Source organism: Vicugna pacos, chromosome 9, assembly GCF_048564905.1.
Source record: "Vicugna pacos chromosome 9, VicPac4, whole genome shotgun sequence".
Taxonomy (NCBI): Eukaryota; Metazoa; Chordata; class Mammalia; order Artiodactyla; family Camelidae; genus Vicugna; species Vicugna pacos.
The window spans coordinates 33,821,373-33,847,478 of NC_132995.1; the positions used below are offsets into that span (position 1 = coordinate 33,821,373).

Consider the following 26,106-nt stretch of genomic DNA (forward strand, 5'->3'; position numbering starts at 1 on the left):
TAAAATGTTATAAATTCAGACAAAAATCTTCCTTTGAGTAGATTATTAATGATGATGTAGAAGTTTATTCTATTCCAAGTCTACGAATGAATGGGGATGTGCCAAATGTATCGATCATTTACCTGAACAGGAGAAATGGCATCTAAGCTGCTAGCACTAGGAGGGCGTCCTTTTGGCATAACTCCAGGTGGTGGCTGTCTGGCCTTGTTCATAACATTACTGCAGTTGGCTACCATGGTGAGGATGGTTTCTGATAACTCCTGAGAAACACTCCTTAACAGAAACAAAAAGTGAAAAATATCACTTGTTATTCCCTAGAACACCTAAATAAACAAATCTGGGTTTCTAATAAAGAAAACTTGCTGGAACCTAGGGCTAAATTTCTACCATATCCCACGTCTCTGCATCTGCATCAATCACTAGGATTTTCTCAGCATTGGCTTTCTCTTGAAAATATCTCTTACATGTTTGAAATTAAGCCTTGTGTACAGGGCTGCCTATACATTTTAAAACACTACTCTGTAAGAAACATTCTATATCCTCAACCACTTCATCAAAAATTATGCCCAATCTAGACATATCAAAGCAAATAAGCAATTTTTATACTAAGTTCTTGGGGAGGGGGATAGGTTTATTTATGTATTTATTTATGTAATAAATGTACTGGGGACTGAACCCCTCATGCATGCTAGGCACATGCTCTACCACTGAGCTATACCCCCCACACTAGGTTCTCACAGTCAAAGACAATACATTTATCTAAGTATAGATAAAAATGCCATAAACATAGTCAGTAACTATATTTGGCAAGCACATAAAGAACTGATTGACTTCAAAAACATGAACATAATAAACATTTGAGAGAAAATCCAACTTCCTATCTTAGGGTGCTATTGTCTCATAAAACTGTGGAACCCCTTGTAACTCATAAATGTTATACAAACTTGATACCATCTTACAGCTTACCTCCTAAACTCAGAATCATATTACTGGCACTAAAAAGTAAAGGTAGTCACTCAGATAAGAAAGCTGTTTCACATTTGGGGGAAAAAAACCAAGGATATTAAAAGTACCAAGTAAAAGTCTACATTAAAATATTACAGCAAAAACTACCAAATTATTACTTGTGTCAACATGACCAAATAAATGGTTCAGATATGGACTACAGGGGGAGGGGGTCATGCAGGAACAGAGGATTAAGAGGCACAAACTATTATGTATAGTATAAGCTATAAAAATATGTTGTACAACACAAGGAATACAGCCATTTATTTTATAATAACTATAAATGAAGTCTATAACCTTTAAAAATTATAAATCACTTATTATTACACACCTGTGACACAATACTGTGTATCAAGTATACATCAATAAAAATAAAAAATATAGATTACAAATGTAAATGAACAATGAGTTGTTTTTTCATCCACTGAAGCAAGGGAGAAAAATATTAAAGACCATGGAAAAGAAAAGGAAGATGTCAGCTCTTAAAGGTGTGGGTCTACTTATTTACCTAAGTAGTAAGTGGTAAAACCATTAATTTCCAAAAGGCATTTCAGATAAAAGGACATGAGCAGCTATCTCCAGCCTCTGTATCTTGGTTAAAAACACACTTTTCTGCCATTAAAACTTCGTTAAAAAAAAAAAAAACTTCATAGAGATACCATATTTCATTTTTCAGATTAGAAGAGCCTCCATCAGGCAAGGTTACAGGGAAATAGACAAACTGCCTCTGGTTATACAAGACAAACAACTTTTATGGAGAAAAATTCTGCAACACCTAATAAAATTACATTCATTTTTCCCTTTAATCCAACAATTCCACTTCTAGTGGGCCCAACCATACACTGGTAAGATGATGGATGCAAAATGCTATTCATTGCAACATTATTTGTGATACAGAGTGAAAACAAACAGAATATCCACCAACAGGGTACTGATTTACTAACGGACATAGTATCTGTTCAGTGGAGTACTATACGACAATTATAAGGATAAGGAAACTCTTGCAGAGATCAGTCAAACCCATACCACTATTGAGATCTCTTTTATTGCCATAGATGCACAAAATAACCCAACATCACAGCAAAAAAAAAGAGAGAGAAAGAGAAGAAAAAGAATAAGGAAACTCTAATTTTATGGCGTGAACTCTGGGATATATGAGCATATGAAAGAAGCATGATGCAGCAGAATATAAAATATACTACCTTTTCCACAATAAAAGAGGGAAATATACATTTTTTTAAGGCAGAGATAACCCACAAAATAAAAATGGTTAACTATAGGACAACAGAAGAACAAGGTGGCGGTAACAGAGTTTAAAGGAAAATTTCCCTGAATTTACTTTGCTTTAGAATTTTTGAATTTGAAACCATGTCTATATTTTACCAATAATAAAAACAAACAAAAACCCTTTAAATTAAAAAAGAAACCATTCCAAAGACACTTATGCCATGGTTTAATGTCTGCTAGTTAATAGGTAATTATCATACTGTATTGGATACAAATGCCTTTAATTCTAAGCCACACCGTTATTTTACATACTGGTTAATTCTAATGGTAGGAGGTCACCAATGAGATGCATTATTTCAGAGATGTTAAAAATGTTTACAACTGGGTATCTTAGAATTACTAAAATATGGTTAATTAAAATATTATTCCTTACTATTTCAGAAGAACTTGTCATATTTGACAGAATTTCAAACTTAAAAGAGCTAGACTACTACAAGGAACCCCCATAAATGCTACCCTCACCAATTAGTTACATTTTGCCCTAAATATTTTTTTAACCATTCTTTCTATAGTACCCACTCCTCCTAAACATTTTAGGTTAGACAGGTCTTTTATCTTGTATCTTTTATCTGTAAAAACTTCCCTGTGTATTTTCTGAGAATAAAGACACTTTCTTACATAACATAAAATAGTAACAATCAGGAAGTTTAACACAAGTTTAACAGGTATAAAATAAAATAGGCCACATTTCAATTGCATCAATTGTTCCCATAATGTCCTTCAATGCTATATTCCCCTCGGATCAGGATCCAATCGTCACATTGAGTTGTCATGTCTCTTTAGCTTCTTTAAATTGGAATAATCAACTTTCATTTCTCTGTCTTAGACTTGTTTTTTAAAGTACAAGTCAGCTATTTAATAGAATGTCCCTTGAGTTGTGTCTGTCTATTTTGTATTTTAAATTTATTGACGGCAGGACTATCACATAACTTATACGATGTCCTTTACAATGCATTTTATCATGAGACATATATAGAATTGAGCCTGGTGACCACTTGACCAATAAATTAATGTGATATGTGCCAGATACCTCTACTGAAAAGTTACTACTTTTCTCCTTTGTGACTAAGTAATTTGTGGGGAGATACTTTAAAATTACGCAATTATCCTATTCCTCAAATATTCACTCACTACTTTTAGCATCCACTGAAGTTTCTATTTTAACTCCATCATAATTACTTGTATATTTATTTCTGGAAGAACTTTCCTTCTTTGGCATTTACTTACTTTAACAGTACAGACTGAATACTTTGCACACATTACTTCATTAAATTCTTCAGGACAGGTACTTCTAAACCATCAATAAAAGAAACTAAAACTGAGAGTTTTGTAAACTATCTTCCTATACATAAATACAAAATTAATGTGCACTTAAATTTCCAAGAGAATATTCAATTCCAGATGGACTAAAATGTGTAAATGTGAGAGGCCAATCTTTGAAGCTTAAAATTTTAGAACATTTAGAACATACAGAGCAGTGTTTTCCAACTGTTGCACTATTAGCACTCCAAACTGAACAATTCCTCCTTGTGGGAGGCTCTCCTATACACTGTAAGCAGTCTAACAGCATCCATGGGCTTTATCCACTAGATACCAGTAGCACCTTTTCTCCAATTATGAGAATCAAAAACAATGTCAAACAACTTTGAGGAAGCAAAATCATCCCTGGTTAGAACCACTGATTCAGAGATATTACATGAGGAAAAACTTTTAAAAGCAAGGAAAGGCAAAAATACAACTCAAGCTCTAAGTGGGAGAGTTAAGGAAACAGGACTGGAAAACAAAGGTTTAACTTCAAAAATGTTATCATTTAAGTCGCACAGTAGAAATCATAGGTGTTCATTTTACTATGCTTCAGAACTTATCAAAAAAATACTCAGGACATAAGAGAAAATGGTGGAATGAAGACCTCCAAATATTCTCTCCTCCATAAAACTTACTATAACACTGGCAAAACTGTAGGAATCAATTTTTTAGGAACTTTACAAATTAACCAAAAGACTTTTACATCAAGGGAATTCCAGAAAGACAGTAAGATCTTGGTAACAACAGCAAGTTTTACGGCATCTTAACTTGCCCTACTCCCATGCTCCCCTTCAGCTACCTATAGCAGGACTTAAAACTAATAGCCCACAACCACAGTGAAAACCAGCAGCCTGATGGCCACCAGAGAAAAGGGCTCAGAACTAGGTTGAAAAATCTTCAAAGCTTCATTCCCAGAGAAATATCATTATTTCACCTATTTGAGAATTCCCTGTGAGACCACAATGGCAAGGCTGTCTTTATTGGACCTAAGAGCTGAACCAAGACAAACAGCCTTTCCCCAACCAGGTATTTGTAGAAAATACTTAAAGGTTATAGTTTTTAACTTCTTGGCTGCCTAAAGTCAAAGATAACAGTTTGAGCAAATGGGCTAACCAAAAAGTTTAAAAGGAAAACTTAGAGAATGTGATCCCCATGGGTGGAGCTTTGAAAAACTCCCACATTTTCCCAGGAATCTAGAAAGGCCTAACGTGTGTACAGGGCTGTGCTGTATCTGGGCCATTCCCAAGAAAGACCTGAGAAGGCCCAAGTTCTTACCTCAAGCCAACCTTCAGACTCTGCTTAAGAAAGAAGTGAATACAAAAGTGGAGTTGTCTGGCTTAGTGTTAAAGATATGTCTCAACACGTGCACAGAACCACAGGGTAAAGAGTAGCTTATTGATTTCAGAGTTTAAGAAACTTTCCTATCTTTAGTTGATTAAGGCTAACCCAGAGATTTCAGTGGTCAAACATGACAAAGAACACAGGCATTATAGAATTCATTCAGAAATGATTAACAGCAAAAGAAAAAACCCTGGTGAAGGGGTAAATCTCATTCCAAGAATTGCCACATTATTTAAAATTTCCAGTTTTCAACCAAGAATTACAAGACATGCAACACACCCAGAGATACACACAAGAAAGCACGGCCCATACACAGGAATAAAATGTTACCAACAGTAACTGTCCCTCAAGAAGAACAGATGTTGGACTTTACCAGACTTTAAATCAGGTATTTTAATTATGTTCAAAGAACTAAAGAAAAAAAAATCAAAAGAACTACAGGAAAGTTTGAAAAAGATGTCTCACAAACAGATCATGTCAATAAAAATTTTAAAAGAAGTGTACTGAAATGAAAAATTCACTACAGGTTCCCAACAGCAGATTCAAGCAGGCAAAAAGAATCTATGAGCTTGACGATAGTTCAGTAAATATTATCCAGCCTAAAAAACTGAAGGAAGAAAGGAAAGAAGTAAACAGACTAAGACATGTGAAACACTACCAAAGGTACCAACAACATATAGTGGGAGGAGACAGAAAGGGGCAGAAAAAATATTTGTTGACATAATAGCTGAAAACTTCCCAAATCTGGTGGAAACTATTAATTTATACATCTTAGAAGCTCAACAAATTTCAAGCAATATAAGCTCAAAGAAATCCATACTTAGAAACAACATAATCAAAAAAAAAAGAAAGAAAGAAAAAGAAAGAGAAAGAACATAATCAAGCTGTTGAAAGAAAAAAGACAGAATTATCTTAGCAGCAGCAAGAAGGGCAACTTATCATATACAAGGGAGCCTCAGAGGGAAAAAAAATTAACAGCTGATGTCTCATTAGAGCCTACAGAAGCCAGAAAGCAGTGGGATGACATATTCAAAACACTGAAGAAAAAGAAATGTGAATCAGAAATCCTTCAACAAAACTACCCTCCAAATCCAAAGGAGAAATTAAGATATTCTTGGGTAAACAAAACTGAGGGAATTCATTGCTAACAGATCTGCCCTAATAAGAAATAATGAAGGAAACCCTTTGGGCTGAAATGAAAGGACACTACACAGTAACTTGAATCCATATGAAAAAACAGAGCACCAGTAAAGGGACATAGGTAAACATAAAACACAGTATGAATATATTTTTGCTTATAATCTTTTTATCTCCCACCTGGTTTAAAGGACAATTATTATATGAAATAATAATATCAAATCTTCGGATGGGCACACAGTTTATAAAGGTATAAGCTGACAATAGCAGCACAATGACAGAGGAGGGGAGAGAGTTATTTAGGAGGAAATTTCTGCATGCTATTGAAATTCAGTTGGTATTAACTGGACAAGATTGTTTTAAGTTAAAATGTTAATTTGAATACTCAAGGGGGAAAACTCTAAAAAACATATAGCCGAAGTAGCAGCAAGGGAATTAAGCTGATACATTATAAAATACCTATTTAATAGTAAAAGAGGCAGTAACAGAGGAATGGAGGTACAAAACAGACATAACACGTAACAGAAAAACTAACAGCAAAAGAGCATGGATAAATTCTACCTTATCAGTAATATTAAATGGAAATAGATTAAATACTCCAATTACAAGGCAGAAATGGTCAAATGGATTTTTAAAAAATAATCCAACTATATACTGTGTAAAAGAGACTCTTCAGATTTTAAGAGACACATATATTTTGAAAGTAAGAGATGAAAAAAAGATGTGCCTTACAAACATTAACCAAAAGAGAACACTGTACGATGGCTATACTAATTTCACACTAGACAGCCTTTAAGAAAAAAATTAATAGAGACAAAGACATTTTATAATAATAAAAGGGCCAATCCAATGGGAAAATGTAATGGTTATAAACATACTTAAAAAGAGTCCCAAAACATATGAAGGGAGAATTAAAGGGAGAAATAGGTAATTCAAAAATAATGGAGACTTGCATACCCCACTTTCAATAACAATCAACAATACTATATTATAAACTTCAAGGTTGCTGAGACTAACTCTTAACTGGTCTCATCACAAAACATAAATGACTAATTATGTGACATAAACGAGATTTTAGCATAAAAAACCTGACCTTCCAATTTAATAAATTTTTTTTAAAGTTCAAACTAAACTCAAAATAAGCAGAAGGAAAATAAACTCTAGAGCTGAAATAAATGAAATGGAGAACAGAAAAACAACAGGGAAAAACAAAAGCTGGTTCTTTGAGGAAGTCAACAAAACATGTTTATTTAGCTACACCGACCATGCCCCACTTCAAAAATGGGGGTGGGGGCACACAAGAGAAGACTCAAATTATTATAATCAGAAGAAGACATTACTACCAACATTACAGAAGTGAGAAAGATCATAAGGGTATACTGCAGAACAACAGTATGCTAACAAACTAGGTAAGTTAGATGAAACAGACAAATTCCTAGAAAGACACAAACTGCTCACACTCAAAGAAACAACAGAAAATCTGAGTACAACTATAACAAGTAGAGAGAACACCTATCCACAAGAAAAAGCCCAAGACCAGAGGACTTCACTGAATTCTATGGAACATTTAAAGAATTAACATCAATCCTTCTTACAAAAATTAGAAGAGGATAGAACACATATCAATTCATTGTATCAGGCCAATATTACTCTGATATCAAAACCAGGCAAAAGACAACACAACTACAGAACAATATACCTTAGGAATATGAACACAAAAATGCTCCCTAAATACTAGCAAAATGAATTCAGCAGCATATAAAAAAGAAGTGTATACAAAGACCAACTGAGATTTATCCCAGGGAAGCAAAATTTTTTAACATGCAAAAATCAGTTATTAATATACCACATCAATAGAATAAAAAACAAAAACCACATGATCATCTCAATACAAGCAGACAAACATTTGACAAAATGCTTTCATGAAAAAACACCAAACTAACTAGAATTAGAAGGTAAGGAAATCTCAAAATGAAAGATAACTATAAAAAAAAAAAAACTCACAGCTATCATCATACTTAATGGTGAAACACTGGATACTTTCCTTCCATATCAGGAACAAGACAAGGCTGTCTGCTCTTACCACTTCTATTCAACTTTAGACTAGAGGTTCATGTTAGAGAAATTAAGCAAAAAAGAAAAAAAGAGAAAGAGAAAGAAGAAAAAGAAAGAAGAAGAAGAAAAAGAAAAAGAAAGAAGAAAAAAGAAGGAAAAGGAAAAGAAAGAGAAAGAGAAAGAGAAAGAGAAAGAGAAAGAGAAAGAGAAAGAGAAAGAGAAAGAGAAAGAGAAAAAGGCATCCAGATGGGAAAGCAATAAAGCTCTCTCTATTCACAGATGCCGTGACTTATATAAAATACCTAACAATAAACATAACAAAAGTGTAAGACTTGTACACTGAAAATGACAAAACATCACTAACAGAAATTAGAGACCTAAAGAAATGGAAAAATATCCCAGATTCATGAAGTAGAAGACTCAATATTGGTAAGGTGGCACTATTCCTCAAGATGATCTAAAGATTCAACATAATCCCTATCAAAGTCCCTCTGGGCTTTGCAATATCTTTGCAGGAATTGACAAGCTAACCTTAAAATTCCTGAAAACTGAAGGGACCCACAATGACCAAAATAATCTCAAAAAAGTAGAGCAAAGTTGGAGAACTCATACTTCCCAATTTTAAAATTTACTAAAAAGAGACAGTAATTAAGACAGTGTGGTACTGGCGTAAGGATAGATATTTTGATCAATGAAACAGAACTAAGAGTCCAAGGGGGAGGGTATACCTCAATGGTTAAGAGTACATGCTTAGCATGCACGAGGTCCTGGGTTCAATTCCAAGTATCTCCATTAAAATAACTAAACCTAATTATCTCCCCCCAAGCAAACAAACAAACAACATCAACAAAAAGGCAAACAGAAATAATAGTCCAGAAAAAAACTCACACATTATGGACAATTAATTTTTTTAATACAATTCCAAAGGGAAAGATCAATCTTTTCAACAAATAGTTTGGCAACAAATGAATATTCACATGTAAAACTATACACCTCCTCACACCATATACAAAAATATTAACTCAAATGGATCTAATATATATTTTAAGTAGCACAGTACTGTGGACTTAAAAAACCGCTGGATAACCTTAGCTGCTGTCACATTTAATCATTTAACCCCTCGTCCACAATCAACAATTATCCATACAACCCAACTCCAATATTAAATAATCACTTTCAAGCATGCTCTTCTTACCCTGCACAAGCTTGTAAACAGGCCAACATGGTCGCCAAAGTTTCTGGAGGAAGTTGAGCACTTTTGGGCTGATCTTTCTCTGGAGCAAGTCCACCCAAAATAGAAGGACACCGCCTCTTTAAAAAAGTCATACATGCCTGGATAAAAGGCTCCTGAAAAACAGAAAGTCCCTCAGTGTATTTGAAATTCATCATTAATTGCTTTCAGGTTAAAGAATAAGCATTATGACTAAAATCCATATATAATAACTTCATTATCATTCTCTTCAGCTATATTGACCATCAAAAATTAGAAGCAGTAATAAATGGACAAATCCTACTTACTCCATGCTCTCGTATTTTATCTGTGAGCCACTTGTCAAGTTTGAGGTATTCACGACGTGAAGCAAGTGCAGCAAGGTCAATAACAAAGGCAAATGGAGTACCATTTAGCAGCATTGACAAGGCCTAAAGAAAAAGAATATAAGAAACAATAGGTCAAGCAACTGAGTGACTTTCCCTCTATCCCATTTTCTGCTTCCAGTTTTAATTTTCACAAACAAGTCTAAATAAAGCATACTGCTAATATGCTCTAGGTTATAATTTTTAAATAGTTCAGTATAAATCAATGGTAACACTTGTCCTTACTTAAAGTAAGATCACACTTCAAAGACAAAATATGACTTTGCCTTCAAAATAAACTTTACCTTGTGCTTTTTCAACTAACTAAGGCAAAGCAAGACACAAAGCATGAAAAATTATTCTTATCCATTTTAAAAAATCTAAACTCAGGCTTACTCCAACCTAAGTACAACTACAACACCAGTTCTATATACCTAGTGAACAAAGATATCAAGAACAAGACAATTTGTCAAAAGACTCTGTTAATGGTAACAAAATATGCAAAAGGTTTGAAAGCCAACCAGTTTCTCCAAAAATTGTATCTCACAGGTTACGTCTGAGAAAAGAAAAGGTCAAGTATCACTAGACATTTTTATACCTCTAAAATCACTCTCCTTCCAAACTCTTTCTACCTACAAGGCAAAATTCTAAATCTCAACTATTCTAGCTAAAAGTTAGTTACATGTGAATTACTCCTAAGGTATCTATGTTACATAAAAATGTTATTTCTTGTCATCAATAAATAAAAAGTGTTAATCTGCCCCTCCAAACTCACCTTCAAGTCCTGGGCCACATCAAGTATTCGAGACAATTTGGCCTGATCATACTGTTCCCCTCGCATGTACCATTCAGCCATTGCATGCATGATAAGTTGGCGGATTGAAGGAGACTGTCCCTAAGCAAAGAAAAAGGAGGGTTAAATAGCAATACTATTGACCATTTTGACAAGGTGATGCAAATGTTATTACAAATGCTGATTTTACTTCTGTTTATGTAAAACTGAGGCATATCAGTGCTAACAACAAAGCTCAAGCCTCAACCATTGATTGCAGTGACGTATTTTTGTGGGAAAGCAGAGTTATTTCCACATCTTCCAAATGAAGCCTACCCCTGAAATCTTGGGACACATACAACAAATTTAAATGTCCTATAAAAGCCTACCTATACATTTTCAAAGTCAAAATATGATTTGAATATGAAGGTACATATCAAGGTTATATAATCCCTTAAGTTAAATTACAAATTACTGGTCTATGAAAACAAAATAGTTTAAGGTAATCATCTCTCATGTTACACAGCATAGTATTTAATCAGTATTTCTGGGAATAATTCGTACATTCTAAATCTAGCTATTTTCACAAATAACAATGCTTATTTTTTATAATTATTCAATCTCTTTCTTCCTTTTTTTTTTTAAACCAGACAACAGCCAGGCTTGGAGGACTGAGTTAAAAACTTGCAGTTGAATGGTAATTTAGTGAACTTTTCTCACAGAAGCAATGGCAAAGCAATTATTATCACTGTTTAAATCTCTTTCCCATAATTGTCCTAGTGACAGAAAGCCCAAGCGAAACAAGTATCTAACCAAGAGTGGAGATCCAAGTCCCGTCACTCTGCTCTTTCTAACTCACAGATGTGGTGAGAAAGGACTAAGAATGCCTGGTTGCAAACTTTTGGTTCCATGTTTGATAAACATTCTGTAAACTATAAATCTATCACGTGATTTGCACTTCTAGAAATGAAGGCGGTCTGATTGTAAAGCATGAAACTAAGGCTAACATTTTTCATTTATAAAGTCTTAACTGATTTTTTAAAAGCACCTGTTTATAATAAACTATAGCAGGAATGACTAAAGAAAGGACACTTGAGAAGTAAGCCAAAAAGAAAAATATCATATGATATCACTTACATGTGTAATCTAAAAAAAAGATAAATGAACTTACTTACAAAACAGAAACAGACTCACAGACATAGAAAACTTATCGTCATGGGGGTTGGGAGGAAGGTGGTGGGAAGGGACAAATTAGGAGTTTGGGATTTGTAGATACTAACTACTGTAAATAAAATAGATAAATAAGTTTATACTGTATAGCACAGGGAACTATATTCAATATCTTGTAGTAACCTATAATGAAGAAGAATATGAAAACGAATATATGTATGTATGTGTATGACTGAACTATTATGCTGTACACCAGAAACTGATACAACACTGAAAACTGACTATACTTCAATTAAGCAAAAAGAAAAGAAAGGACACTTGATGTAAAGGGGAAGATGACTACTTCTACATATATCTTTACTTAAAATGTAGGTGGGGGGGGCGGTCAATGGACAAAAGACTATTTGTCAGATATATTCTACATAAATCGGGTTGGGGGAAGCACAAGGGCTTGAAAGATCTTAGCCAGAACCAAAATAAAATTTAAATGCTAGACTTGGACAAAACTTTTAAATAATGTCAATTAAATAGATTTGTGATCTTTTCTCTTTTACTGTTACCAAGTGAAATGAGAACCTTCTGGTTCTATGATAAATGATTAAGTTCTTCCCTGCAATCAAAAGGATACTGGTACCCCAGCAATACAAAGCCTTCATAATACTGAATTTCTTTAACTGTATTACCTCTTTGCTCTTTGAAGTTTTATACTTTAACACCCACATGATGCTGAAAGATCTGAAGTTTTATGGAAGTGTGACTTTTTCAGTGTCAGAATTCCAAGATTGACAATTCCTCTAGTTGAACATTCTCAAAAGAATATCAGTTACTAAGACAAAGAAATGGTCATGTCTTACCTGCCCATGCCATGCATAGTGCAAAATTATAGCCGAGTTAGGGTGGTTTCCAAGGAAAATTGGCATCAGAGTGGAGATGAGTTCGTGGCGCAAGGTGTGCCAGGAGGTGTTGATTTGTAGTAAGGCCAATACCAGCATGTCTGGACAGTGTTTGATAGGGAAGCTGAAGAGCTGTTTGACTTGCTCATACTGCCCCACCTCTGCGAGCCTCAGCAGAGATTCAATCAAATCCAAGCTCTTCCTAACAAGAACGGAAGTAAGATACTCTATCAATGAAAATCTAACTATACAAAATTCATTTTCCAAATAAGTGATACCAGCTATTAAAACAAAAACAAGTTGTTGTCATCTTTTAATATCTGAAAAATATTTAAATTGGTGCTGTTCATCTCAAACATATATGCTGCTATGCTTCCAAACTAATTTCAAAGGCAGCGCAAATTAGCAGAATACGTGATGGAGAGCAGACACCACTGACCATTTACGTAACCATGGACCTCCTTACCAAAGGCTTTTGTGATTAGTGTGAAAAATAAAAAAAGAATATCAGTTTAGAAAGTCAAAATCCAATACAAACACAGACATAATTTATACACAAGGAAAACTACATAAAAATACAGCCTAAACACTTACTTAGGTAACACAAAGTTATAACAGGTGCCCCCTGATGCCTCACAAGTTCAGAAGTCCACAGAGCCCCCTATAAATTATTCTTATCCCAAGAAACTGAATTTGGTTGACCTTAATCAAGCCTCCAGATCTTATTCTACCCTTACTTAGTCCATGAAAATTATAGGGATAGATACCAAATTAAACACCATGAGGAAACAGATGCCCCATTCCATGGGGCAGACTAGAGGATAAATGATCCTATTTCTCCACTAAATCAATGGCAAAAATTCTATTTAAAAAAAAAAAAAGAGGGAGAAGGAAGACTTACAGAATAAAAGAAACTAGGTGGACCTTATCCAGACTCTCAATCATGCAAACTGTTAAAAGACATTTTTGACACAATTAGGAAAACTTGAATATACAGCTTTATTAAGGAATTCTTAAATGTCTATGACATTTCAGTTTTATAAAATGGAAAGAGGTCTTTATCTGTTTAAACAAAATAAAACGAAGAAATGCGGCTGTACACATTACACTTAACAGGAAATTAAAAAATTGACCAAGCCTGCAAATCCAATGTTGGCTATCAAGCACCTGGGGAAAGGATCCACTTTAGAACAAACCATTGCTTGGGTCTTTCAGAACGGAGATGAGTAAACTGCATCCACAAGCCAATTTCCACCCACTTGCCTACTTTCATAAACAGCATTTGGTTGAGACAGACTCACACCCATATTGTGCTACAATTAAAGAGTTAAGTAGTTGCTACAAAGACCAACTGGCCTGCAAAGCCAGATGTTAGCAAACCCTTTACAAGAAAAGTTTACCAACCTTTGTTTTAAAAGATCTGGCAATACCTAAAGGGCTTTATACTGCCCTAAAACTAACCTCCACAGCCAGCACTGTTCCCACCCCCCAAAGACAATCTGTTCCATGTTGGAAAAGTGTTCCAGGATAGTATGGTCAGGGTGGGGGGAAAAGGAAGAAATCTAAAGTAGATGCCTTTGGGGACCAATCCAGCTCATGTCACCCCTCCCTACAGCCATGTGTGTATTATAACAGTGATGAAAGTACTTTTACCATCCTTACCTCACATCCCCAGAGAGGACTGACTTGAGTTCCAGGAGAAACCTCCTGAACCAGAGTCAGATTCTCCCTCAGAAATATGGAATTGAAACTCAGAGAAACTGGGTAATTAAGCTGTTTAAGTATTAGATTTGATGGGTTGGCCATTTCGAGCCACTTACAAAAGAAAGAAGCAAGCAAATACAGAGAAGAAAGGGATCTAACACTAAGGGAGAAGTATGAACCTTCTTCCAACATTTCATAGTTTCATAAAATACTAACGGCAGACATTACAAGAGGAGAGCTGTATCTAGTGATCAGGGGACTAAAAATAGATTTTCATCCACCAATGCCATACTATAATAATTTAAGGTAAGTAGGATTACTAAAAATACTGTTTCATTTACACCTTTTCTATGTAGTTCCTCACTATTAATTTTGTATTTCAATTAAAGTATAAGTGACCCTTTCAAGAACTAGATGAGAGTGTTTACCATGTGGCAATTTCTCGATTGTCATCCTCTGGTGGTGCTTTCAGAATATCAGTGGCAACTGTATGACAGGGATAATCGGCAAAACAGAAGATCTCTGGATTTATAAGGGAATGCTGAATGAAGGAGAGCTGTAACAAGAGAAAAAAGTCCTTACCACCACAAATGACTGTGAATGCTATAAAAATCTGAAACATTTTCACCAGGTGAATCTCAATCTTAAGATTATTAGAGTAAAATTCCCCTTTAAAATCTTAAATATTTGATCTTTCAAAACCACAGACAATTCAGACAAACGAAAGATGTGTGATAAGGTAGCTTTGGAGATAAGCATCATTAAAACTATTAGGAACACAGTTTGATTGTTACACTTTAGCTGAGTCTGACTGGTACTAAACTATGATAATATTCTCTCAAAATTTATCAGTCTCTGCTATTCTCTGAGCTATGCAAAACAAATTCTACTTTAAAAGAAAATTTTAATCAATGGACAGATGGTACTATATGTCATTATTTTGTTCCTCTTCTATAGCTAAACACCATTTGCTTACCTGGCCTTCTGCATGTTTCCAAGGTCTGTATATGAGGTCTACAGGAAACACTTCCATACCCAGACCCCTCTGAATACCATAGACCACATTATGAAGTCCTTTACTGTCACGAATTTGAAATCCAGGATGGTCCAGTTCATAAGTTACTTCCTTGAAATTCAAACTTGGGTTCTAAAAAAGAAAAGCATTTCAAAGTTTGATGAACAGAAGTGTACATATTTTGATTACTTTATCCAAAGTATCCAAAGATCAAATCTGAAGTTCAACCAAGATATTCTAATTATAAACTCATAGTCATCTGAATCTTTCCAGTATTTCCAAAGAGACTCAGAAATATCAAAATAAACTGATTAGCAAACTGCTGTAACCTTTCAGTTCATGACATACTTCTGAATACTTGAGTACATAAAGGGGAATTCTCTCTTTCCCTACTTTTGTCCAACAGACACTCCCACACCAACATGGCAAGTAAGTAACTCTTCATTCAGTATCTCTTGTCTTTACAGAAAGATTCCACTACCCTGGAACAAAGTGGCAAAGACAAATTAATTATCTATCCCAAATACCTATCTTAATTAACTAAAGATCTCCCTTTGAAGCATCCAAATACATGCATCTGGAATAGTCTAGATTTTCTATGTCAAAATGACTAAAAACTCCATTCAAAAATGTTCTACAAAAAGGTATTCATTAAGCAATACAAGACCTCTTAAAGAAAACACAAAGCAAAGGAAACAAGTTTACAGAAGATAATTTGCCACTCTATCAAGCAATAAGTAAATTTTGTGCTTGAAAGAAAAAAGGCTGTGCACATTTCGTATTTAAATCTCCAACCAAAGTATTATGACCAGTTTAATTTTGCTCTAAGGTGACTCCTTTCAATTCAGACTTTAATGCTTGCTTTGTATATGGTACAAAGAATAAACTCCAGTTGCGGTATTCACTCTAAGGCAACAATAGCATTCAGTAGATAAGATTTTTTTTCTTTCTAAAATTTGTTTCAACGACTGACTGTGACAGAAGAGAACCACAGATAAACTGTGGAATAGCATTTTCCTCAAGGGAGATAAGTTTGGAAAATTTACAGGCATGCCTGTATGGTTTCCTCCTCCCACCCTTGGTGGAAAAACAAAAGAACAAATTATTAACCCAATGTGTATGTGAAATTGTCCTCTGCTCCTTGCCTACAAAAAACATACAGAAACTCAAATATACGAGAAGAAAAAGGAAGAGGTTTGTTTAACTATACAAATCCACAGTAAAGGCATTCAGTTTATACAGCTTTCACACTCTGAAATCAAAACAATGTAGTAGGTTCAGATAAAATGGAACTGTGTCCTAGTCTACAACTTTTTCAGAGTATTTTCAATAGGGCAATAAAGTACAAAGATGAAACTACTGAGGAAAAAAAGCATGTTTTCACCTTTGCAAGACAACCACAAGTTAAAAACAAATTAGTTAACTGGTTCCATAAGTGATAAAACTGTGATTTTATTTTGCTTTTCTCTCATCACTTTGCACACTTTCTGCCATGATCATGTATTATTTTTTCCCCTCCAAGACTAAAAAATAGGTTTGAACACCATAAATCCAGTTACTACTAAGGAAAATACCAGGAAAACCCACTGGTGATGTTAGTAGTAAGGTCATGAAGAGAACAGCATGATTCCTGATAACTCAATTTTACCTATAAGTTACAAATGTGGAAAACTAAAACTGAGAAATAGGATATACATATGACCTGACACCTTACCAAGAATGTTATGTAAGTATGTATACGTAGTCTTTAGTGTTATATTTTGTTCCTTGACATTTTATGAACAAGACTGAGAACACTACATCTTCACTCCACTGTTCTCCCAATGACTAAATTTCATCACTTCCTCAGTATCTAGAAGTTTTACACTTTTACATTTTATTTAAGGATTTCAGCACTTCAGGAGAGGTACTGTGTTTATCTGGGGACAACTATTATTTGCGGATATTCCAGAAGTGGAAATAGTAAGGTAAGTATGGGTTTTTATTATCCTATCCACCATAAACAAGGTTGCAGGATTTTTGTTGCACCCTCCAGAAAATATTCAGAAAGCTTCATCTCTCCTCAGTAATTCCTTATGCAATCATTACTTTGTAACAAATCTATCCCTCCCCCTAAAATCTCATACTAACAACCAGCCAAATTACCTCAGCAGTGCCACTCGGAATCACACAGCAACAATGCATAATGAACTGAGCTGGAATTTGAACATATATTATTTCCAGAACAAAATTATCTCAGACACTTCATTACTTTTAAGCCAATGAAGCCAAGAATTATAAAACACTATAGCTCTCATTCAGGTAGGCATTTTATTAATTAAAACTTTCTTTCTTTGGGCTACATCATACTAACATTATGAATATAAAAACATTACATGTACTCACCAGTTCTTTGAGAACATCAATCAAGACTTCTACATTCCATGTGTGCGCCTGTGCTCCATCACTTTTATCTTTTCCATCACTCCAGATACCACTGCCAGGAGCAGAGATACTCTGTAGAAGTAAACTCTGAATTAAACAAACCCAACAACTTAATGTGTTCAGCTCTGGTTGGTAGAAAAATCAATCATACTGTAATGTAATAAATAAAATAAAGAAAGCTGGACATTAATTCACATTGTACAATAGCTGACTTCTACAATTACCTGTAATGGAATTCCGTCTGTTAATCCTGAATGAGTTCGAGCCATCATTCCCAAAACCCTTGCAACCTGGGCAGCTGTGACCTCCCGAACACCAAACTGCATGATTATATTGCGGCATTCTTCAATACTGAAACAGAAAGTTAACTTCAGAAAAATCCTTCCCTCAATACCAAGGTAAAGAAATGCTAATATAAAATGAGCCCTGGAGTAAAGTTGCTCAAATTTTACTAACAGAGTGTAATAAGCTTCATTTCTTGTATTTTTACATAGCTAGGAATGTAAAAACCACCTACTTAAGAAAACAGGAAAAATTTAAAAGATCAGTAGAAGAAAACATGAGCCAAAAGTATTATTTTCACACAGACATAAAATTATTCCTCTCAATCTTCAGTATAAATCAAGTTATTCTTTAAAATACAGATACTCAAGGGTTATTCTGATATGCATAAAGTCTTTAATATATATTCTAACTTTTTCATTCTGCATCTTTAAGTTTATAATTAAACAGAAATTTTATGCCAGGCACATATATACACACAACAAATACATTTTTAAACATAAGTGGAAATGTGATTTGTATGGGTTTTAAAAGCATTAAAAGTTACACTTAAAGTCAAAGCAAAGCACATTAATGCCCTTAATTAATCAATGCCCTTATTGTCAGGGTGAAGCTATTTCCTTTGGTGCCCTTGGCAGGTGAGGGAACTATGTCAGAGACAGGGTATGAAAAGGGCAGAAACAAAGGTTGTAGAAAAGGAAGGTACAGTGAGGAAATTGAGGGTGGGGGCAGGAAGGAACAAAACAGACACATTGAATGGAAAATGAAACAAGTTCCATAAATGCTTGCCTCAATGTTATCTCCCTCAAAAGCTAAAAATGACTATCCTGGTAACTAGGCTAAGAACCGCTGATCCCTAAATTTGAGAAACTAGGGGGTAGAGAGAGATAGAAATTTAGCTGCCAGAATATTTGCACCTGCCACCAAAACTAGTATGTGGAAGATTAAATTTATAAGCAAAATTCTTGAGAGGCAAAGACAACACATTAAGGAATCTTAGGAACTTGCTTTAAAGAATTAATTATGCTTGTCACAACAGTAATCAGAAGTTTACTTAACCTCTTACTACCAACCTTGCACAAAAGCCATAGCCTACTTCTTGCATGAAATCAGCCAAGGAGCTCTCCATCATGGTTTTAGCTACCCCTCCGGAATCAGGCAGGATTCTGTCCATTAGTATGTCCCGTTTTTCAGGGTATAAAAGTGGTGCAAGCACCACGGGACAGCGTTCCTGGGGAAAATCTGAAGGAAGAAAAAGATAATTATAATTGCTATACTGATTAAAAACAAACTCTCCTTCTTCACTCTTTTTAAAAAGCCCCTTAAACCTGAGTCTTTCGCAAGTTCATATTCAAAGCAGTTTATTCAGTTTTTTCCAAACTAGCTAACTTAGCCCACACTGAATCTAAAATTTGAATGTTCTTCTGTCACAAAAATTGCTCATGAGTACATTATTAATTTGCTGTATCAGGATCCCATCATCTATTGACCAATATGGAAAACTGCCCATTACTGAGAAAGTTAATGCAATTTAAAATTAAACTATATAAACATTAAGGAAACAAAAATAACAGTGAAAATGGACAGTGGTTAGTCCACTATCAAAGATTTGTTTTAAAAACTCTCTCTAAAGAAAGATCAGAGGAAGGAGGGATGGCAACAACAGATCCGGGAGTTAACCTATCAGTGCCAACAGCCAAGGAGGTAAAGTGGGTATATCAACAGCGATCAATTTTTTAAACTACAAAGAGCATGTCACAATATTGTAGTCTCTGTCTTCCTCAAAGGGAAAAATTTGACAACACGGAAGTCTGAACTGAGGCTGTACTTAGATAACAAGATTACTGGTGAAGTGATCTTCATTTTATACCTTTTTTATAATGAGGCTTTCATCACTTTCATATTTTAAATTATAAAATACTTTCTTCCTTGAAAGATTATCAAGTTAATAGAAAGGTAATTCACTATCTTATTTTCTAAAATCCTTTTTCATGTGTTTGTGTCCATCCAAAAAAAAAAATCTTCTATAGGCTACAGATACTCCTTTTTACCTCTGCGTAGCGTCTTAAGAAAAGCGTCTATCTGTTCCTGTCCAACTCCAAAAGCTCCCTTCTGCCCAAAGAGGAGATGGGAGAGGAGGAGGTGTAGGACCTCTATTGCTATATCTTGGAAGCCACCTTCTTGATTTCCACTGACGTCTGCGTCAATATAAGAACGCAGAAGATCTGGAAGCTTCTGTTTGATAAACTGGGCAGCTGGAAATGAGATAAACCAAAAAATATAAGTTATTTTTGCACCACAACAGGTAAGAAGTCACATATCACCAAAATATAGATGCTCATCATTCTCATTCACCAACTCACCCTTCACCCTGTAATGTTTTCATAGCTGTAGATGGTAGGCATAAAATAAAGTAAGAGACCAATTGCCAGAGGTGGATGTGAGGGGGTGGAGAATTTTTAGATGGATACAGAGTTTCACTTTTGTAAGACAAAGAAGTTCCAGACATCCATTAAATAACAATGTGAATAGTTAACACTACTGAACCATACACTTAAAAACGTTATGAAGGTAAATTGTGTAATACGTTTATTAAGTTTTTACCATAAATACTATATACATAAGGAAGACCAAAAGAAAATAATCTTACTCTCTCAACTATGGAGCCTCAACACTCAAAAATCCATGGATTTAAAAAAAAAAAAAAATCTAACTTCACTATAAGATCTTTAGGGAAAGGGGAACTTACCAAAACCTCTGAGATCTGAGCTGGAAGAATTCAAGAGGGCAAGGCCAAAAATTACCTGAAACAAGAAGGGTTAGATTGACCACAAAGTCAAATAGTTGCTTTATTTCTAATTTTGTCTACATTTCTTTTTAAAAAAATCATTTACCTCTTGTACTTTGCTTAACTTGAGAACTTTACTCAGCTGGGCAAATAAGTGGGGTGCAGGCTTTAAACTCTGAAACAAATCAAACTTTATTTTAAAACAAGAACAACATACAATTTTCAAAACGTTTATAAAAGCATCTGTTCACCAATTACGGTGCTACATAGGAGTGACAGAATTTTGTAGTGCTGCTAGAAACAGCTATGGAACTGTGTTCTGACAAGCTTAAGCCTTCACATAATCTGGTTTTAGTAAGAATCTTATCAAACTAACTACCTTGACTTTGTTAGAAAGCTACAAAACCCCTAATATAAGTATTTGGAATTTTAAAATTGACATATGATGAGGTCAAGGATTAAGCCCTTTTTAGAAAGCCTAGGAAGCGACCACATTCTTATTACTACTGAAAATAAAGGGAATACCAACCTTCTGATAGTGTAATGGATTATCAATGGCATAGGACAGCGTCGAGATAAAATTTGGCTTCGTAATCAGAGACGCACACTCCTGAATCAGAAACTGAGTCTTTAAAAATAAAAAAATAAATTTTCATTGGCACTAACAGTCATCTTCTAGCACAAACAGAAGCAGCGGTGCTCAGAACATTAAAGGGTAATCCAATACTGTATACTTTTTCTACATTATCAAAATCAGCTCTTTAAAAATACCATTTAAACTACTAAAGTCTATTAGCAACAAGTATTAAGTCAAAACCTCTACAGAATAGAGTCCATTAACAAGATAACTATAAGGAATAATGTCAAGACAAACCAGATTGAGAATCAAACCAAAGAAACTCAAGAGAGGACAAGAGATCCTCTCTCTGCCTTTCTTACTTATCAAGCAGGACTTCCCCCCCCCACATTCCTGCTTCCTTAAGGCAATCTGGTCCCCAGCTCTCTATGCCTGTACTAAGTAGCTGTGATGTCTGCTGCCAGGCAGAAGGGAAGGACAAGAAAGGGCAAGTCCCAATACCTTTTTTTTAGCCATTCAGCTAAAATTATTTCTGGATGCTATTTGTATGTGTTGTTTGCTACACATACTATGCCCAAAATGTAATTCATGGGACAATTTGATCTAAGCGAACATAAACTCTGTAAGCCCCAAATACCTGATGAAAATCTTTGCCACTGCTTTTACCATCGCCACTGAAATCCACATGCGAAAATAGGCAGCGTAATAAATGCCTGTCTGCCTCAGGACCGTGCCGATTCACAATCTAAAAAGATCAAAAATATGAGTTTGTAGTCATTACTAAGAGGGATTTAAAAAAGAAGAAGAAAATCAATCTCAAGGGCAAAATCCCAAAAACTACATTAACTGTTCATTTTGGAATAAGAGTTCTAGGAATTATTGAGATTATGGTACCAATATTGTATAATTAAGTATTTTAAAAATATTTCCTACAGGCACTAGTAGGAAGGACAGAAAGGAAAGCACCAATAATTAGCACCATGTAACTGTGTACTCTGATCAACCTCTATACCAAAAACACCAAATAGCACAAATGACACGTAGTGAGAATACAAGCTATTTTATAAGCTGGAAGGCAATTTTAAAACAAACTGAACTCACTAAAGCATCATTTTTCCTATACGTTATTCTTATCCTAAAAGCGTAACCTGAAATCTCTCTAACATAATTGTGATTTTCAAACTTCACAACAGCTTATAAGGCAAGGCTCTAAAGGAACTGGTCTAATTTCAGTACTGCCTCTGAGCTTCTTGCTGTTCCTCAAACCTACCAATGTTTGTACTTGCTTCTTCCTCAAACTGGAACACTCCAGAAATGTACACGTGGTTTGTTCTCTCACTTCCTTTAAGTTTCTGCTTGAAAGTCACCTCATCAGTGAGACTATTCATAACTACTCTCCCTAAAACAGCAAATGACCTACGTTACCATCACCTCTCACCCTGCTTTACTTTTCTCTATATTACTTACCACCACCTGACACTTTCTGTTTATTTCCTATGTCTCACTAAACTGTAAGTTGCATGAGAAGAGGCAATCTGTGTAGTTGTGTTCACTTCTTCCCATCTAGTCAGGAAAAGAGCTAAGCACAATACATGTGCAGAGTAATCATTTGTTTATTTAATGCCACATTAAAATATTATAAGTAATAAACATTTAGCTGCCTATTTTGGCCTAGAAATGAGACTGAGCTTCTCTGGTTTTAATCTTCAACAACTTTGCCAAAAATTATTCCCATTTTATAGTTGAGAAAGTAGACACTTAAAACAGATTCCATGAGCCTAAAATCCAATAGTCTAGGAATTGAGGAGTCTAGATTCATAGTCCAACTCCAAAGCCTACACTCCCTCTACTCTTACCATAATTATGTCACAGCTGGCTAAGTTAACTTATTTCAGTTTCAGTTTTTCCCATCCAGAATATATGAGAATTAAGTAAGATCAATTTTACATCATCCTACAGACATTTTAAGGTTAAAAATCTATATAATCAAACTATATTCGGTGTCTTCTGGTGACTTATGGTGAGGGAGAATATGGTGGTGAGTGTATGTGTGTTCATGTATGGCTGAGGCAGTGTGCTGCGCACCAGAGGCAGAGCAGCATTGTGGACTAACTATACTTCAATAAAAATATGTATTTTTAAAAATCTATATAATCAGAGATAATTTTTTTTCCTATCCCCGGAACACTGATGATGTTATCTTAATGAGCCAATTCATATTAATTAGGAAGAATCACCCTGCTCCAAGCAACCAGGCCTCATCCTCAAAAGAGCAAGAGTATCTGGCTTAACAAACATTTCTTGAGTACATACTAGATACCATTTAAAGTATAGCAAATATAGCAGTAGAGGAGACCAATGGGTTCCACAGCTCTTGTGAAGTATGTTTTCACGGAAGAAAGAAAGTACAGGCAAACAATTTCTGACATTATTAACTGTCATTAAAATAAAACAGGGTGAAGTGATAGCAATAGGACGGGAGTGGTACTTCTGAGAGACCATCCCTAAAGATTTAACATATAAACTGAGATTTAAAATATTTAGATGATAACCACAGATAGAGCTGAAGGAAGAACTTTTGAGACATAAGTTAAAACAGAAAAAAGGCCAGAGGGAGTCAAGGGACCAGATCATGGTTAATTAACATACAGAATTAACTGGGTACTATTACATCAACCTAAAAAATGGAAGAGACATTCCATTTCACAGTCAATGGCCAAAAAATAAAAATTTCCAAAGTGAGTGTTTTCAACCCCTATGTGCTTCCCAAGCTGTATGTGAAACTACATTACTCCGAGAGATGTGTCATTAACACAAGGTAGTCAGGAATAATTCTCATGAAGCCTGAAAGGACCGAAAACCTCTACGCCTATTTAGACCTGTGGGTGCTGCCCCACAACCTTCACCAAAGCCCATGTAAAGAGTTAAGTCCTTTAAGATGGAAGAAATATTGTCCTCAAAAAAAAAAAAAGGTAAAAATAATTTTAAAAAAAAGAAGAAAAAGAGCCTCAAACATTTTATTTTAGTTTGTTATAAAGACATTCCCAATAAGGCTGTCCACAAATGGTAACAAGTAAATGTATGAGGTAGTCAACTAAATTCCATGGTCAGAAACAATAAGAATCCCTATCTCTATTAATACAATTTAAATATTCTTTGGGTAGCATATTGATAAAGCAGCAATTACCTGATGAATTGTGCCTCCAATCCCAGATTCTAAAAACAGATTTAAAAACAAAAAAAAACAAAAAAACTCACAGGCCTCTCACCTTTTGAGATGGCCTGCATTCTGCCTACCGAATGTGCCTCTCCCTAGGGCCCCTCTCACTTTCCTTTCCCAGATGACCCCATCTACCAGGGCCACTCTCGCCTTCTGAAATGGCCCACACTCTATGGAGTGTGTATCTCCATGAATAAATGTATTTTCACTTTAAAACAGAATGAAACAAAAAACCCACAAGTATGGGGAATTTCACATAAAAACAAGATTTATATAAAGAAAAATACAAAATCTATCCTAATAGATGCTCTCAGAGGCCCAAGATTCTATACAAAGCACCAGATTTTTAAAATTTAAATTGAAGACTATAACTTGCTACATTACAATAATTAGTTACAGTAACTGGAATAATTAGACTATATGCTAATAACACATGCTCCATAGAAATAATGGAGTCTTCATATTTCTTAAACTTGTTAAGCATTTTCTAACCCATAAAAATATTCATTCTAGGTTTTTATTGTATTATCTGTATGAATTCTTTGGGTTATTTTATTTTAAAAAACAGTGCATCAATTCAAAATAGTTTAATATATTGAACATGAAAAATTTTTGCAGCAAACATAAAGGGTTACTTCTAACAAAATAAGCACTAATTTAAGGACAAAAATGTCAAACTCCTAAGCAAAAGATGGTAAAACTAAGCTCTTTTTTTTTCTATTCTAGCCTCTCATATTAAAAAAAAAAATTCCATTTTCAACAAAACATTCACTTAAGAAGTGGTCCAGAGAGATACAACAGAGTTCATTCTTTGCACCTCAAATGACAGGCCAAATGCAGATTTCTATTTGGAACTGATAAATCCAGATATAAAAATGTTTAGGACTGATGAATTATGTATGTCCCAAAACAAATATAATTATTCTTTATTCAAGTGATGAATCTGGAGCACAGATGAGCCGTGAAAGAAGACTGTCCATTTAGAGACTAGATCAATATTCCAACAGAAACTGGAAAATGGCAAAGGAGATAGAGCTGAGGGAACAACCAAGCTCAAGATGCCACTTTTAATGTCTATGAATAAGCCATCTAGTCAAAGGAGAATGCTGGAGAATAAAAAATAAAGAAAGGAAGGTGCGGGGTGGGGGGAGGCAGAGGTATAGCTCAGGGACAGAGCACATGCTTTGCATACATGAGGTCCTGGGTTTAATCCCAGGTACCTCCATTAAAAAGGAAAAGAAAGAAGCAACCATTACCAAATCAGAATGCAGAACATAGCAGACTACCCCAACACACTTCCCCATCCTCAAGCATCCCCAAGATTATTTGTGAGTAAATAACTGGACTGATTCAAAGATAAGCAAAAATCCAAAGACTCAGCATGGAACTCATCTGAAGAAACTGTAAAACAGAGCAAAGAAACACACAAGACAACTAAAGAACATACTTTTCAAAGGACTTACCAAAACAAAAAACAGGATAGTTCAGACAAGTAATATTCCATATCCTCAAAGAAATTATAGAAACTGTTTTTGCTTTATAAGAATAAAAGTCCC

The 26,106-nt window shown here is 34.8% G+C and overlaps 1 protein-coding gene across 9 annotated transcripts in view; it reads right to left on the bottom strand.

Annotated features, from left to right (window-relative positions):
• CNOT1 (CCR4-NOT transcription complex subunit 1) overlaps positions 1–26,106 on the bottom strand; it is a 93,704-nt gene that overhangs the window by 32,993 nt on the left and 34,605 nt on the right. For all 9 annotated transcript variants that reach the window (XM_072967479.1, XM_015248080.3, XM_015248078.3 and 6 more), the window contains 15 exons: positions 21,968–22,075; positions 21,283–21,381; positions 20,860–20,928; positions 20,715–20,769; positions 20,017–20,220; positions 19,039–19,207; positions 17,908–18,034; positions 17,645–17,755; positions 15,221–15,391; positions 14,673–14,800; positions 12,502–12,742; positions 10,481–10,600; positions 9,649–9,771; positions 9,326–9,477; positions 123–273 (listed from right to left, as the gene is read on the bottom strand). In XM_072967479.1, coding sequence (XP_072823580.1) covers positions 123–273; positions 9,326–9,477; positions 9,649–9,771; positions 10,481–10,600; positions 12,502–12,742; positions 14,673–14,800; positions 15,221–15,391; positions 17,645–17,755; positions 17,908–18,034; positions 19,039–19,207; positions 20,017–20,220; positions 20,715–20,769; positions 20,860–20,928; positions 21,283–21,381; positions 21,968–22,075 — 2,028 coding nt within the window. The remainder of the gene's footprint in view (positions 1–122; positions 274–9,325; positions 9,478–9,648; positions 9,772–10,480; positions 10,601–12,501; positions 12,743–14,672; positions 14,801–15,220; positions 15,392–17,644; positions 17,756–17,907; positions 18,035–19,038; positions 19,208–20,016; positions 20,221–20,714; positions 20,770–20,859; positions 20,929–21,282; positions 21,382–21,967; positions 22,076–26,106) is intronic.